This window comes from Cygnus atratus, chromosome 25 (assembly GCF_013377495.2).
Source record: "Cygnus atratus isolate AKBS03 ecotype Queensland, Australia chromosome 25, CAtr_DNAZoo_HiC_assembly, whole genome shotgun sequence".
NCBI classification, from domain to species: Eukaryota; Metazoa; Chordata; class Aves; order Anseriformes; family Anatidae; genus Cygnus; species Cygnus atratus.
In genome coordinates this window covers 5,848,222-5,864,418 of record NC_066386.1, presented here as the reverse complement: position 1 = coordinate 5,864,418, position 16,197 = coordinate 5,848,222, and the positions used below count along the sequence as shown (strand labels likewise).

The 16,197-nt window shown below is 58.8% G+C and overlaps 1 protein-coding gene across 1 annotated transcript; it reads right to left on the bottom strand.

The window, feature by feature from the left end:
* Positions 1-11,878: 11,878 nt before the first annotated feature.
* On the bottom strand, positions 11,879-15,948 carry LOC118258295 (1-acyl-sn-glycerol-3-phosphate acyltransferase alpha-like). Its single transcript, XM_035566956.1, has 6 exons — positions 15,764-15,948; positions 13,264-13,397; positions 12,822-12,997; positions 12,568-12,663; positions 12,301-12,373; positions 11,879-12,114 (listed from the first exon to the last, which is right to left on the bottom strand). Exons 1-6 carry the CDS (start codon positions 15,946-15,948, stop codon positions 11,879-11,881), a joined length of 900 nt encoding a protein of 299 aa, XP_035422849.1.
* Between the last annotated feature and the right edge of the window lie 249 nt (positions 15,949-16,197).

Below are 16,197 nucleotides of genomic sequence, written 5' to 3'. Positions count from 1 at the left end.
AGGCCATTCCCCCTCGTCCTATCACCAGGCACATGGGAGAATAGACCAACCCCCACCTCTCTACAGCCTCCTTTAAGGTACCTGTAGAGAGTGATAAGGTCTCCCCTGAGCCTCCTCTTCTCCAGGCTGAACAACCCCAGCTCCCTCAGCCGCTCCTCATAACACTTGTTCTCCAGACCCCTCACCAGCTTCGTTGCCCTTCTCTGAACACGCTCGAGCACCTCGATGTCCTTCTTGGAGTGAGGAGCCCAAAACTGAACACAGTACTCAAGGTGCGGCCTCACCAGAGCCAAGTACAGGGAGACAATCACTTCCCTAGTCCTGCTGGCCACACTGTTTCTTATACAAGCCCGGATGCTGTTGGTCTTCTTCGCCACCTGAGCACACTGCTGGCTCATATTCAGCCAACTATAAACCAATACTCTCAAACAATAGATAGTTGGGCTGTCCACAGGTCTCAAGCTGCATTTTTGCCACGTTTCCTCCAATATCATCAAAACAGGCACGAGCAAAGGAAGCCAGAGATGGGGCCGAGCCCTTTCCCATGGACTCCAGGCTGACCCCGGCTGCTGTCCCCATACTGGCCCTGGTCCCCACTGCCCTCATGGACACGAGGGGGGAGTGTGGCTGCATGCTGGCCCCAGCCTGTCCTGCCATCCCCAGGTGTTGGCTCAGGTCAGGGTCCTGCCAGGTGTCCCCAGGGTGGCACAACATTTCAGCGAGCTCAAGGCCCTCACACCGAGCCCTTAGGGATGTGGGGGTGGGATGAAGAGGGGACCATCAGCAGCGAGGCCAAGGGGAGATCAGTACGGGGGCCTCCATCTCTCCGATCTGCACCTGCTGAGGAAACACTGCGGGGAAGATTCATCGCCTGGGGCTGCTGGTGGATCTGGAGCAGAAGCTGGAGCAAGTGCAGGGTCTGCACCCAGCCCAGGCAGGTGGCCCCTCCTGGCAAGGCAGCACTGCTTCTGCTCTTCCTTGTCCTCCTGCCTTGCCACCCATGCAACGAATGCTCTTTCAGTTTTCATTTCAGCTTTTTTTATTTGTCAAAATAAAGTGAAGATTGGATGCAAATAAAGCTACAGCCCCTTTTACACATCATTAAGGAAGACAGGGTCATTGAGAACTGTATGGAAAGGGCCAGCACTTAAGACATGAAGCTGGCTCTGGCTACGAATGCTGGGAAAGCCTGAAGAAAATGAGCTTTCTTGCAAGAAAAACACTTTGCTGCTTCTATTTTCCTTCCTGTGTTTGTCTGTTTGTTTGTTTTCGTTTTCCAGCCTGGTGGAGCAGGGACAGGGCTGTGCCTGGGGCACCTCCTCTCCCTACCTCTACTCATGCTGTCATGGATGTCATCCCTTCTCCAAGGAATTGTACCAGCATCAGCTCGTGGAAAACCATGCCTCCCCAGTGGACAGCACAACAGAGGGTCCCCACCAGCCCCCGAAGCATGGGGGACAGCAGGGCTGCCAGGGAGGGAGGGGGGCACGGGTGGGTCGTGGAGTTCTTGTCTGAAGCACGCTGCTGCAGGCTGCACTCAGGTGAAGGGGATGAAGCAGGGGTGGGAAGAGGCTCAAGACCTCAGCTGCCTGGTGGGTACGATGGGGTCAGGAGCAGAACAAGAGCCAGGCAGCTGTAATTTCCATTCACATCAGTCTTTTGTGCTTTAAAACCTGGAATACAACAGGTGTGAGACCACAATCAGTCAGCCTACCCTTCTCTATCCCAAAATTTCTCTATCCCTGCTCTATCCCAGAACTATTCCTCCGCTCCCTCTGACACACTGTCTTCCTGAGCCAGAGCCCTTCACACTCTACCTGGACCCCGTCCCCAACGCTTTCCGGCCATCCTGATGGGCCAGGGGAGCTCAGGACCACATGGAATGAGCTGGAGCAGCCCCCTGCATGGTGCAACAAGGGGATTGAACTGAGCATTGCCCAGCCAGCGGCCTCAAACCTACAAATCTAACCCCCAGAAGGAAAGGGAAGGCACTCCGCTGATGGTATGGATGGCAGGGAGGAAGGAGCCTTGATCTAGGAGTCTGCAAAACCCACAGGCACCGTACAGCCTGGCCAGGGGACGGGAACAGCTCTGTTCTGCTCTGGGGACAGCTGCTTTGGGTGCAGCTGTGGTCCCCATGAGGGGACAAAGCAGCCCATCCCACAGCCACCAACCTCCGCGTTCACCTCCACCCCCAGCAGCTTCGTCACAGTGTCCACGTGCCCCTGCGCCGGCACCACGGGCACCTCAGTGTTGCAGAGCTCCTGGGAGTGCAGCGCCTGGGCAGTGACGGTGATGTTCACCTTCCCTGGGGATGCATATGGGGAAGGCAGCTGTGACACAGCCCCGGTTTCCCCAGCCCTTCATCAGCTCCTCCGCACCCATACCCAGGCTGGTGGCTTTCACGTCCCACCGGAAGGTCCTGGCTTTGAACCCCGAGATGCAGCTGCTCTCCGCACCATCTGCGCTCGCTGACACCTCCAGCTCCACCGACTCCGCCAGCGTCACCCGAACCTGCGGGACCACGACCCCCTCAGTCCCCGTCAGGCCACAGCCCCCGGCCCCCCGCCCCCGGCCCACCCCACTCACCCGCAGGGACTGCCGCAGGTAGTTGAAGACGGTGGCAGCCAGGGTGAAGGCTTCGCCTCGGGTCACGGCATAGGGCAGCGCCAGCTCCACGAAGAAGGGCTTGAAGGTCAAGAGGGTGACGGTAGGGGCTATCCCCAAGCCCGTGGGTGCCGTGCAGAACATCCCAGCTTTCCAGTCTGTGATGGCATCGGGCACCGTCACCGGCACCTCCACGGAGCCCTCCTCCCTGCAGGGCGGTAGGAGATGGACAGTCCTTGCTGGCTGGGCCTGCTGGGCAGAGCCAGCAGAAGGAGCGTGCCAACCACCCGTGGTCCAAGCACCGGTGGTCATCGCATGTTTGGGGTGGGCAGAGGTGCCACCAGTGCTCCTGGTTCTCTCTTACAGCATCCCCTGCCTGCAGGACTTGGTTTGCCACGGTCTGTCCCAGGGCTGGTGCCGAGGTTGGAGGGAAGCGTCTGGATGTGTCCCGGTGCCACTCTTGGACACACGGACACTGACCCAGTGGAGTGGGTGCTGCACCCAGAGGGGAAGCTGATGTGATATGGGCAGTCCCCTGGCTTGAGGTCTTCCAGGGCTCCTTACTTACCCCACAGGGACCAGCTCCCACAGCCACGTCCCAGGAAAATCCTTCTGCGGTGCTAGGTCCTGCCAGGGTTGGGGCTCTCTCTCACCTTCCTGCTCGTAGTTCTCCAGCCCTGCTGATGGGCATAACTTGAATGTGCTGCCAGGAAGGACAGGGGCTGGACGTCCCCATCTGTCCTTCAGCAGCTGGCGTGGGGGCTCTTGCAAACCGTCCCTGCTCACCCACTGTTTGGAATGCCATAGAGCTGTTCAGGACGGTGTTGGTGACAGTTCTCAAAGCTGCACGCTGAAATGTGACACACAAGAGGGAACCACAGTGCGCTGAAGACCAGCATTGCCAAAACACCTTTCCGACCCTTTCTGAAATGAGGAATCATCTCGCATTTCAAGCCAAAAAGGAGCTCCCAGAAATCAGGACCCCTGGCACTCTGCAGCAGGAGCGCAGAAGGGGAAAAGGAGTGCCGGGGCACACAGCTGCACTGGGGCAGGTGGCCGTGACCTGCTGGGTCTGCTCTGCTCACCCCGTCCCCAGCCAGCCCCAACCCAGTGCTGCCGATGGGAGGCCTCTCCTTGGCTGCTCACTCCAAACCCAGGTTCACGACGGAAGGCCAGAGCTTAGCCCCGTCCCCACGGGAAGCCACCATGCCCAGATGGACGGGCGCAGTCCGCATGCCTGCCGCAGGCTGGGAGCAGGGTGCAGTGCGTGGGGGATGTAGGAGGATGGTTCGTGAGCACGGGTGTGGGATGAGTGGGGGACCGGGTGCCCCAGCACCCCAGGAAGGCCTCCCTGTGAGGAAGAGGGGCTTAAGGCAGGGATGGAGAGGTAGGGGGGGGATGACTCCTACCACACCCGGGTCGCACGGGTCCTGAAAGCTGCGAAACTCTGCTGCCTGCCTAGCATGCCGCTGTTTGTATGTGAGGACAGGCACATCAAACGGGTTGAGTGGTATAGCAGCTGCGATATGCACATGAAGCAGGTCGAACTGTACAGAGGTTCCTGGACGTATGTTATGGGCAACACAGGTTGCTCCATATTCAGAATAAGAGTTGTCTTCGGAAGATGGGCGTAAGTTATAGACCTAAGCCAAACATGAGCTTTAGTTGAGAAAGACCTGAAATGCTCCTGGCCCAGCTCCAGCCCTCATTGCTCCTGGCATCACCCCATAGCCCTGGCACCTCTCTGGGCAGAGCAGTGATGCTGCCAGCCCCAACCCCTCTGCTGGGGCCCATTGCTGCTCCATTGCCTCCTCTCCCTGAGGAGCAGGCAGTGCTTCCCACCACCTGCACCCTATCTTCAGTATTGCCACCCAAGGAAGCACCGCAGGGCAATTCTGTGACAGCCCCTGGCCAGTAGAGCCCTGGACCCTGTGCAAAGCCCCAGCCTCTGTGGATGGCAGGGCTCTCGGGACAGGTCCTCACTGCCCCCCCCTGAAATGTGTCTGGCAGTGAGAATCCACTGTCCCTGTGCCCCAGCAGCAAGTCCCCTGCAAAAGTCCTCATGGAAAGGCACCAGTCCAGCACCGAGGCCGCTCCCTACTCACCGCTTCAGAGCTGAGGGCAGCCTTGAGACCATAGTACGATGTGGGCTGATCCATGGTGTGGATGGCACAGAGGGACCCTGGGGCAGCCTGCACCTTCAGGCGGACCTGTGAGCCCGCCAGAGCCTTCTGCTCCGGGAAAGACAGCTTCACCTGGGGAGAGGGTCCCAGGAAGGGCTTTCTCTCCATCCCCCAAACAAAGGCAAAGGGTGGAGAGCAAGGGGCGTGCAGGAAGCCAGGAGGTGGCTCACAGCCTCCACTCACCTGGCTGGGGAAGCACATGGCGATGTGCAGCTCAGCCCAGTCGCCCATCACGTTGCCGCCAGGCAGCATCACATAGCCCAGCACCATGGCCGTGGGCGCCAGCCTGGGGCCAACAGGCAGTTCCAGGGAGAAGGAGCCTCTCAGCCCTGGGACAGGGAGGGAGGTGAGGTCCAGGCACAGGCAGCAGAGTCCTGCACAGCCAATCTGTGCTGCGGGACCTACCTGCCTCCACGGGCAGCTCCTTCCTGAGGATGCTGACAATGGTATCTCTGGCCATGACCTGCAAAGGAGGAGGGAGGAGATGGGAAGGACTAAACTGGTGCTTCAGGAAGAAGTGAAATAGTTCCCCAAGACCCAACAGCTCCAGGGTCCAACCCCAAGGCCCTAAGCCAACAGTGCTCATGCAGGGCTGGCTGGAAATGGCTCCATCCTGGCCAGTCCAGCAGATTTATTCTCCTCCTCTGAATTCTGCCTTTTGTGCACTGTCCCCCATTCCTCCCCAGGCAAAGACCCACCAGGAAGACCACATCCACGCTCTGCAGCTCAGTCCCCAGGGCCTCCTTGTTGAGGACGTAATCCACCCGGAGCCTCAGGGGCTGGCTGCAGGGTGGCGTCCTTTTCATCCTGCGGATCTTCAAGAAACTTTGGCTGTCTGAAGAGGAGGAATTCAGGACGGTACTGTCATTTTGGCTTTCATGCTCTGAGGGCAGAGGCACCTCCTTGAGATCACCCTGAGGGGTGGAAATCAGGATTCTCAAAGGTGAAGACAGCCCAGCAGGGTGGAAAGGCGTGCAGCAGCCGCGACCACTGTACGCTGTGCTGTGACATCCCTGCAGGAGGACACTGGGAGACACGAGCCAGCCATGCTCAGTCCCCCAGAAAGAGTGAATGAGCATCCCACAACTGGTCATGCTGGGTTGGTGAAGGCAGAAGGGATACCAGCTGCTCCCTTCAGCAGTATCTGCACCAGGAGGAAGAGGAGATGCACAGGCTGCATTGGAGCCAAAGGGCAGGGGTGGGAGAGCGGGGCTGTGGGGCACAGGAAACCCCCATTACCGTGCCAGTGGGGGGCATTCCATGCTTGTAGAAACCATCGGTGTTCTTGAACGCAGCAGTGGGCATTTCAGGCAGAATGTTACAGCTTTTAGTCAGGCTATGCAACTTCCCTGCAGAGAGGAGGCAGAGAAGAGAGGCGCTGGGTGGCACGGTGTTAATAGCTCCACCCCTGCTTTCCCCCACGTCACCTTCACCCATGTCTCTGTGTCCTCAGGATAGGGGTGTGACGTTTGACCCCATGATGTTCCATGTTCAGCATCACAGCTGCAGAGCCGTGCTGGGTGGTGCATGAGGCTGGAGATGGTGCTCAGCAATTTGTCCTGGCAAACCCCCCAGGAGAGCTGGACCCAGTGCCTGCTCTCCAGTCCCCACCCCAAGCAGTGTTACCAGCCCATGCTGATGCAGACACCACTCTGGCCCAGTCCGGAAGGAAAGGAAGGACAGGAGAAGCGGCAATGCAAAGCTGTCTCCCTCCCTTCAACTCATGCATGGCAGGAAAATGGGTCAGAGTCACGAACATGTAGAGCTGCATGCTTGCTCCCCACTGCTTTCTTTGCATGTTGCCATATGAAACAAAGCTGTCCTCTTGCAGGCGATGTTTAGGGGTGAGTTTGCACAGTGCAAAAGCCCACTTGACGGGCAACAAGCACAAGAAACTGTCCTCATGGTAACAGGGGCTGAACTGTGAGCAGCATAAGGCAGGATCTGGGCGCTATCAAAGTACACATCTTTACTCCAAAATGATCAAAACTACCCATCTTTACTCCCTTAGCTGATACAGGCAAATAGGATCTGTCATTCCTGTCTCTGCTGTGCTGAAACTGGGCTCTACCTGGTCCTAAGGAAGTTTATAATAACCCTACCCAGGCAGATAACAGCTATTTATAATCATGATCAAAGTCAGAAAGACCTGCCAAGAAAAAGATAATAACCCTAACAGCTTTCCAATCACTGACAAAGCATGTCAACTTGTGTCAGAGAGGCAGAGAGCGCAGAATGGGAGGTGGATGGTGGGGGAACAGCTGGGGAAGGATCTTGGATGGGGAAGAAGTTCCTGAACAGCCTTCAGGGCCTGAGGGATTGCTCCACAGATGGGAGCAGAGGAAACACCAAAGCAAGGAAGGGCCAGAGCAGCTGATGCATGTGTATGGGAAGGACGGGCATCCCGGGTGCACCCTGGCTGCGCTTACCGGTCCTCCGCTCTATCAGAGTTGCGTTGGCGTGGAGCCGCCTCTCATAGTCGGGGCTGGTCAGGTTGAAAGAAGCCGTGGGTATCTGGGTGGAGAAGCAGCCGTTCCTCCCTGTCTGAGGGAGAGAGTTGCCCACATTAGCAGCAGCCCGTGGCCAGGCCCTTGGGCATCATCTGTGGGGAAGTGGTGGATCAGGGCTCTCGGGTGCTGCTGCCTCCCACCAGCCCATCCTCCAGCACTGGAATCCTGCAACATCCACCCCAGGGCTGGTATGCTGCTCTGCCGCATGGCTGTCCCATTCTTGCCCATCCTGTCCCGAGCAGCACCCCAAGAGTCCCCACCCAACTCCCCCACACTCTTTGAGATGACTGGCTTTGCAGAGCATTGATGTGAAAGCCGGATCTCCCGGTGATGCCCAGTCGCTGCACCCAGCCGTCATCCCCAAGGCACAGTACCACAAGATGGGGAAACACCTCCAGGACCACCACCCACATTCCCTACCTTCTGCCCTCACCTCGGCCACAAATGTAGCACATCTGTCAGATTCCTTCGGATAAAATTTGCGCCACTGGCACAGGCTGGCCTCAGCCCTGCCCCGGAAAGGTTTCCCAGATGGGTACCTGTGGGGATGGAGCAGGAAGGGGATGGGGAGGCTGCAGGGAGCATCGGCCCCGCGGCCACTCGCCGACTCACCACCCGCAGACATGCAGTGGGATCTTCTCGTCCATCACCATCACAAAGGATGGCAGCTGGAGAAGCACTTGGAAGTGGGGTGGCCCTGCAGGAGAACAACGGGAAACAGGAGCCTGCCCACTTCCTCCTTGCCCATTTCTTGCCATCCAGCATGATGGCTCCCAAAAGCCTTCATCCCCACTCACTGTTTTTCTCCACATAGAAGGTGTGAGTCTTCTCCTCCACCTTGATGGTGTAACTGCCCAAGGCTGAGTCTATGGCCAGCGGGAGGGACAGGTCCACGATGCCCTGCTGAAGGCTCACATCCTGCCATGACGCGATGGTTCTCTCTCCATAATACTGCACATGGGGACACACAGTGTCAGCCCTCACCTGGGGGTTTGTGGCAGCGGTGGGGCTGACAGCTTGGAGGACTCATTGCCCTGTGCAACCTCGCAAGAAGCAGAGGTTTTGCCCTGCTGTCACACTCAGACCCTGAGGGCATCACCTCTCCAGTGGAACACTTGCCCCAGAAGCTGCATTAGCTGAGCTCCAGCCTGCAGGCTGAGCTCCAGCAGCAGGACGCTGGGGGATGCTCCAGCCTGCACTGGGAGCTCCTGGTTTTCTGCACAGATTGAAAGCTCCGTGGCAATAGCCACCACTGTCTTCATCCACATAAGCTGGCCCTTAGTGGCATTGCCCTGAGGTCCCACATGCAGGCAAGCTGATCCAAATGGGGCTGCAAATGAGGATGAGGAACCCAAGCCCTTCTCCCTACTCCTTGTGATGTCTCTGCATCAGGGATGTCCTCTCTGTCCCGGCTCCTGGTACCCAGCAGCACATGTGTTCTGGGCCCCTTTGCTCCTCCCGAGGGAGCTGGCAGGATGGCACACAGTGAAGACTCACATTCACGGTCACCAAGGGAAGCTGCAAAAGCAGAGAGAAGGGGTTAGCACTCACCGTGGAGCAGCCCAGCCATGCCTCTGCCCAGCTGCCTGCGCTCACGGTGACACTGCGGTCCCTGTCACTGCTGCCGAGACCCAGCAGATTCACCACGTGAGGACCCTATTGCCACCACACCTCCTGCACCCTGACCCCATCTCACCTTTCTGTCACTGGGAATGAAGTCCTCCAGCAAATGGACAATTCGAAACTTCACTGGAAAGAGCAAACCCCAGAGCAGGAGTGAGTGCTAGAGCCTGGGACCCAACCCGGGTGTCCCATCCCAAGAGCCCATGAGCTCTTCCAGCAGCTCCTGCCCCTCACCGGTTTGCCCAGGCTTGTAGGTAGTTTTGTCTGTCTGTATCACAGTCCACAGACCTGGGGCTTTCAGCAGGACCTCCCTCTGCTGGGAGACCCCCAGGGAACCTCCCTGGATGGAGACATGTAGGTACGCCACCTCCTCTGTTGGGGTAGAAATCTGCCCCCAGGGAAACAACAGAAATGGGTGCAAAGCCTTTATGGTGGGCTTGGGTGTATCACGGGAAGACAACGTAGATGCAGCTCACCAGGTCTTTGTGTGTGCCCTGTGTCCCTCTGCTCTCCAGCTCAGCCATTGCCCACCCAGGACAGCCCCCGTGTCCCCTCCCCTGGCTCCAGCAGTAGCTAAGAGATGGACATTCCCTCCTGGGGCCCTCAGTCACTCACGTTGGGGAAGAGGGGCCAGTCCAGCTGGAGAATCTTGTTGCCCGTCTCCTCCAGGGTGACATTAGGGACGCCGTGGCTGCTCGCCAGGTGGAGGGTGACCCGCACGGGCCCATCCAGGTCCATGAGGTGGATGTGCACCTTGCCCCCATGCGGGTAGTAGATCACATAGGGGAAGAGCACCAGGTATCTCCTGGGGAGAGGACTCCTTGACAGTGGGCAGGGACCCACACCAAAGACCAGCGCTGCCCTCCCATTCAGACTATCAAGGCAGGGGGTACCCGATTTGTTCTACCCCTGGATGTTCTCTGTGGGGCTGTGCCACCCAGCCTCCCCCCATCTGCCCGGTCCATGGACCAGAGCAGAGCCCCCTTTGCCCATGAACACCTCAGGAAGCAGCTGTGGGGTGGGTCTGGGGAGAGAGGAATGATTCTGCTCATGCCCCAGCTCGTGTGTGAGGTTGCACCTACACCAAAGCAGCCCGGAGACCCCAACCCCAGGCACAAAGTCCTCTGCACTCACAGGGATAACACAACACACCACCCCGAGCACACACCCCCAACCAGCAACCACAGTAAAGGCCAGGATTGTCCCTGAGCATCACCAGCAAGCTAAGACCAACCATCATCCTACCAAGCATGGACAGATGGACACAGAGAGGGCTTACGGCTGTGCAGATGCTCCAGCTATGAGGTGCAGGAGGCAAAGCAGCATCAGGCGGGGCAGGGCTGCTGCGGACCCCATGCCTGGGGGAGAACGTGGAGGCAAGGCAGACTCAGAGCCCTCACGCTGCACCTTCCCCCTCTCCCTTTCACCTTCACCTCCCTGCTGGCAGCAACGAAAGCCAGCGAGGTCCCTGGTGGGGGCCTGGCCATTCAGCTAGGACAATGTTTAACCACCCGACCCAGGGCTCAGTGGGTTCAAGGCTCCAGGCAGCCAAACCCCACCCACAGCTGTGGGCACGTGGCAGCACCGCCGAGCCAGCGCAGAGCTGCAGAGCAAACAGAGAGCAGGGAGACCTGGCAGGAGGGAAAAGAGTGAAGGGGCTCCCTGGGAATGGAGCACCTCCCCGGGCATGCTGCTCTTGGCCATCTCCATGTGATGGTTCCTGACCTGGAGAGCTCTTGCTCGCAGGACGCTTCTTTGCAGTTGCTAGTATTGTTGCCCAGCAGAAGTTAATGGACAGATTTCCACGATCTCGCAGAATTTCTTCCAGCCATTCCCAAGAGCAGGAACAATGATGAATCAAAGCACTGTTCCCTTTCTTGGCCATAGTTTGCACATCATATTTAGAAAATTTTAGGACCACTGTCGTGTGAGCCTTGCCCACCCCACTCCCAGCGCTGGGCGCAGCCACACACTGTCCTGCTGTCACCCCGGGGTGGGGAAGTGACCACAGGGTGCCCAAAGCCCTGCCTGGCTGCAGGGAACAGGCAGAGGAGGAGCTCACAGGAGCCCCACGCGGCTGGCAGATGAACGTGGTTGTGCCATGGTCTGACAGCCATGGGGTGCAGGTCCCTCCTGCTCCAGGTGGACATGGTCCAGGCCTTCCTCCTTTGTAAACTTCATTGGTGCACCTCCTGTGCACGTACTGCTCACCCCCACGGCACAGAGACAGACCCCGTGTAACTCCCACCTTGCCACGTGCTCCTCGCCCCGTCCGGAGCAATATCCCCAGGAGAAGCCGTGGTGTCCGTAGAGGTGCTATGCATGCAGCATGGCCATAAGGAGACGGATCCCCCCCACACCGTGCCCTCTCCCCCCAGGCCCAGGCGCCATGCACAGACACCACTTGTGGACTCTTTAATCTTGCACCATCCTCTGCATCGAGGTTGCTTTTCCCACGTGGCAATATCCCCCTCCCCACGTTCCTCCCGTCCCCCCCAGCCACACCGTGTGCTCTGCACCCTCCCCACTGGTGGCTGCACGAGGACAGCGCTGCCAGTAAGACCATGGCTTGCAGCTTCCCCTGGCAGGAAGCAACTGAACAAGCCCACGGGTGAACCACACCACGACGGATGGAGAATGGTGCAGTGAGCTCTACCTGGCACACCCAGCCCTTCGCCCCTTGCGTGGGCAGGATCCATCCCACTGGATGGAGCCCGCAGGCTGGGCCGGCTGCACATCACCAGGTCTGGGGGAGACACACATCATTGCAAGGGGTTTCTGGGGCACCTTGCTCTGTTTTCAACGCTGCCTCCCACCCTGCTCCGCTTCCCCTCGCACCAGGGCACCATCCTGCTGCAAGCCCGGCAGGCACATCTACAGGGGACAGGGGAACAGCGTGGCCCAGCCTGTGACTGTGCCACCTCCCCGATGCCCCAAGGGGTTCTGTTCCTTTGCCTAATCACTGGTCCCAGCTGTGTCCCCCTTGTGCCGTGGGCTGCCAGTCCCCTTGGTGGCTCCAGCAGAGCACGGGGGCAGAGGGTGCTCAGCGCGCTGGTCCCCCCGCTGATTTGCAACCATCTCAGAGAAGACATCAACCATGGCTTTGCGGATGGTCTCTGTTAGCTCAGGGACATCCTTCGGGCTCAGGCCCTGGGTTTCTATCTTGGGGAGGACTTGGATGGTACATGTCCCTGGAGAGAGGAGGAAAAGGCCAAGGAGGCTGCTGGACAAACCCCCCAGGAGCAAGGTCTTCCCACCAGCATCCTCCACCACTGGCTGCCTCCCCACATGTCTCCCAGAGACCTCCATCCCCTGCAGGCCCCAACCCCACCACCAAATTTTCCCTCCAGCAGCAGGGCTTCTTCTTTTTCACTTACCAGAGGTGAATTTCTTATCCTTGGAGCTGAAGAAGTCCCAGTACGGGGAGATCACAATGGGGAAAATGGGAACCTGCAGGAGATGGGGGGTCAGGTGTGTCCTCCGTACAGACTCCAGCTCCTGCTGTGCCCTGGGTTCAGCAGGTCCCTGCCACCTCCCTGGGCCCTGCAGACCCCAGAAGACCCTAATGTCCCCCATCCTCCTGCCCCAGGGTGTGTGCCCATCCCTCTCTGCCAAGGGTGGGTGGAGGAGAACAATGGCCTTACCTGAGCCTGCACAGCCAAGTGAAAAGCCCCGCGCTTGAAGGGCAGCATGGATTTGTCCTGGTTTCTGGTGCCTTCGGGGAAAATCAGCACCCGGAGCTGCACAGGACAGGGAGGGATGCGAACATGGACCCCAGAGGTCCCCTGGCCCAGGACCGGTGCACCCCAGTCCCCACTATGTTGGTGCCCCCCCATGCCTCCCACTGCACCCCCCTGTGTTTCTCCTCCTCAACTGCCCCTGCTGCCAGTCCCCTCACATTTTCACGCCGTATGGTCTTGGCCGTCTGGGAGATGACATCTATGGCATCTCCCCTCTTGTGGCGGTCAATGAAGATGATGCCGCTGAGCCAGCAGGCCCACCCCACAGTGCCCATGTACATGAGCTCCTTCTTGGCGATGGGCACGCAGCGGTCGGGGATCACTTCCACCATGCCTGGAGGAGAGATGGGAGAAGAAACAATCAGTCCCTGCCTGGTGGCTCCCATGACCAACCAGGCTGCGTCTGCAGTGACCCAGCATCATCCTCCCTTCTCCTTGCAGCCCCGAGCTCCTGCCCCACCAGCTTCTCTACCCCACACTTTCTGTACAAATCCTGGTGCTGGCCTCACTGGAACACCCCAGGCACGAGGCTGGTCCAGCCCTACAGAACCCCAAAGGCTGCCCAGGCAGCGACGAGTCCCTCCTCTCCCTTGCACTTACCCATGAGGTCAAGGGAAGCTTGGTGGTTGCAAACTATCACGTAGGGCTCCTCGGTATTCAGATGCTCAGAGCCCCGCACCTGCATCTTGATGCCGTACAGGTGCTTGAGGGGCTGGATCGCAGCGCGCAGGAGCCTAGGGCAGAGGAACACGTGTGGGGAGCAGATCAACACAGAGAGGGGCTGCTGGATTTCTTCCAGCCCTTCACAGTCACTCAGGAGCAAGATGCAAAACGGACCAGCTAGAGCTAGTCCATACGAGCAAATAGCATGTCCCAAGGTGGGTCTGTTCCCAGTCTCAGCAACCTGTGTGGTGGTTTGCTCTTGTAAGCACATCTGTAGCCATCCCCAAGGTGAGAGCAGTCGCTGCCTCAGTAGTAGAAAGTGTGGCTTCAAGCCACGAAGAGTAGCCACCACGAGCAGGTGGGAGAAATAACAAGTTCCTTGGAGGGCTGACGTCCAGGGAAGATGAAAAAGTGAGATGGGAAGGGGTAGGATGGGATGGGAATGCTTGCAGCCGCGGTGTGAATCATCGCATCCCAGTGAGGACAACAGCCTCTGACTGGGCGAGCCTCACCGTGAGGGTCCAGCACGTGCACTGCGGGCAGGAACCCCAGCCCCAGGCTCACAGCTTGCATGGCCACTGCCTCCTGTGGGTGGTGGGTCGCAGCGAGATGTGCCGAGCAATGGCTGGGGGAGCACTGCAGGGAACAGCCTGGGGACAGAGAGGTCGGCAGGGCTGCTGCTGGGGAACAGCCACTGGGCAGCGCTGCCAGTACCACGCGTGGAGGTGGAGGAGGCTTTGCCAAGAGCAGAGGAAAAAAAGGCAGGAAGCAACTCAGCTTCGTTCATTAGGGCAACTCAGAATAGCTTCAGTGGTCCTGCAGCGTCAGAAAGGGATGGAGGTTTCTCATCCACACGGATGGACAGGAAACAAGGAAGAGCAGCGTCACCAGAAAGGGTTGGACAGGAAGGGTGACACCAGGATGGCAATGCTGATGAAGGGTGACAGTCAGTGTGAGAACAACAAGAGGAATGAAGGGATGATGGAGCAATGGGGATTGCAGCACCCAAGGAGGAGATAAAGTCCGGTACACTTTCATTCCAACAGTGTTGAAATGGGGCACTTTCTAACCCATAGCATGGAGAGCATCCATGCCAGGGACCTCACATCTATCAGTGATTGTTCCCAGAGAACCCACAGGGGACAGGGCAGTCAGCAGGAGCTGGGGACCAGGCAGGCGGGAGAAGAGATTTGGGAGGAGTGAGGAGGCAGGGGAAATTCACGGGGAAATTCAGTGCCTGGTAGGGCCATTGTGCCAGAGGACTGAGCTTTTGGGAGACCTAAGCACAGCAATCCCTGTGCCTGCAGAGAAGCAAAACACTTGTGGCAATGCCCCAAAGCCAGGATTAATGACAGGAACCTGCTCCAAGCCGGAGGCTTTGTGATTTGGAGGCTGAAGAGGAGGCGGAGCAGGGCATGCTGCTCTGGTGGAGGACGGCTATGAGGTGTCGGTGGGACAAGGTAAGGCACTGGTGACTCACGGCTGCATCACGCCGGGGAGTTCCTCTAAGCCGGAAGCTTTTGCCCCAGCACTCAAAGCACCTCAGGATATGTGCGTGTGTGCACAGCATTTCCGCACAGACAGGATGAGAGAGAGCGTCTGCACAAAGGGACTGATAACATCAAACCTCTGACCACACTCCTGCCGAGGGCCCCAAATCTCTCAGCTCCCACACTCGATGGCTCAAGCTTGCCAGATTGCACAGCCTCAGACATCTTGCACTCTGACACAATTACATCCCTTCTGGTATGCTATCGTGCCCAGGAATCCAGCACCAGGATTGCGACACCCTTGGAAGCAGCCAGACCTTCCTCTCGTGCTCAGAGATGCTATCGCAGCCGCCACCACCCCCAGCTCAGCCAAGCCTCCCCTCTGCTGCGGGGCAGCACCAGCACGGCTCACCGGCACGCGGCAGCGCTGTGCCAGTGCTGATGGCACCGAGGAATCCCGCAGTCCCTCTGCCAAAGCGCAGTCCCCTGAACAGGACGTGGCTGCACTGCCAAGGAGGCAGGCGTGGGTGTGTGTTTGTATCCTGCTAATGACAGCACTTCAAACCCTTGCCATCTTCCCCATCTGATGGCCCAACGCTGCAACGGCCAAGAAGGATCCCTTGTAAACGATTTCATCCTCTGGGGGCCAGCTGGTCCAAAGCCAGGTGGCCACCCCATTGCAGTGTAACCATCCCTTGCTTTGGCCAGCACCCCTCCACCACACCACAAGATGCAGATGCACCCTTCCTTGCCGCAGGGATGTGGCCACAGCTCTCACCGTGGCTCCAGGGCTTGACTCAGCCTCACTGCGCAGACACACCCTGTAGTCCCGGCTCCGGGTACGGCCTGGGCAGGAAAGTGCAGGTCCACAAGACCTCCAAACCCCTCCATCACTGCCAAGCCCCAGATGTCGCAGCGGTGGAAGAACAACCCCAAGCCGTACTCACTTCATGTTCTCCACGGAGCGTCCCCGAAGAGCCGCCAAGGGGGAGAGGAGAGTGGCCATGGCCACAACCCAGCAGTTAAAGAAGGCCACCTTGCAGAAGTAGTTGAAGGTGGCATTGTGCTGGTAGAGCAGCAGGGCAGCGAAGAAGAGGAGGAGCAGCAGCCCCTGGAGCAGGGCAGCCTCCATCATGCCGCCTGGGCGCGAGGGTGCTGGAGAGCTTAGCCCGCGTCCCCAGGAGCTGGGGAGGAGGACAGGGCTGCCAGGAGCACAGCAGGAGACACCAGGGTATCAGCAGAGCCACATGTGGGCGCGTGGGGATGGTTCCGGGGAAGGAGTTGTGTGCTGCTCACCCCGTGCAGAGGCTTGAGTATGGACTGGCAGAGGTGGGAGGCAGGCTCACCGGCCGAGGGTGGAGAGCGGAGGTGAGTCAACACC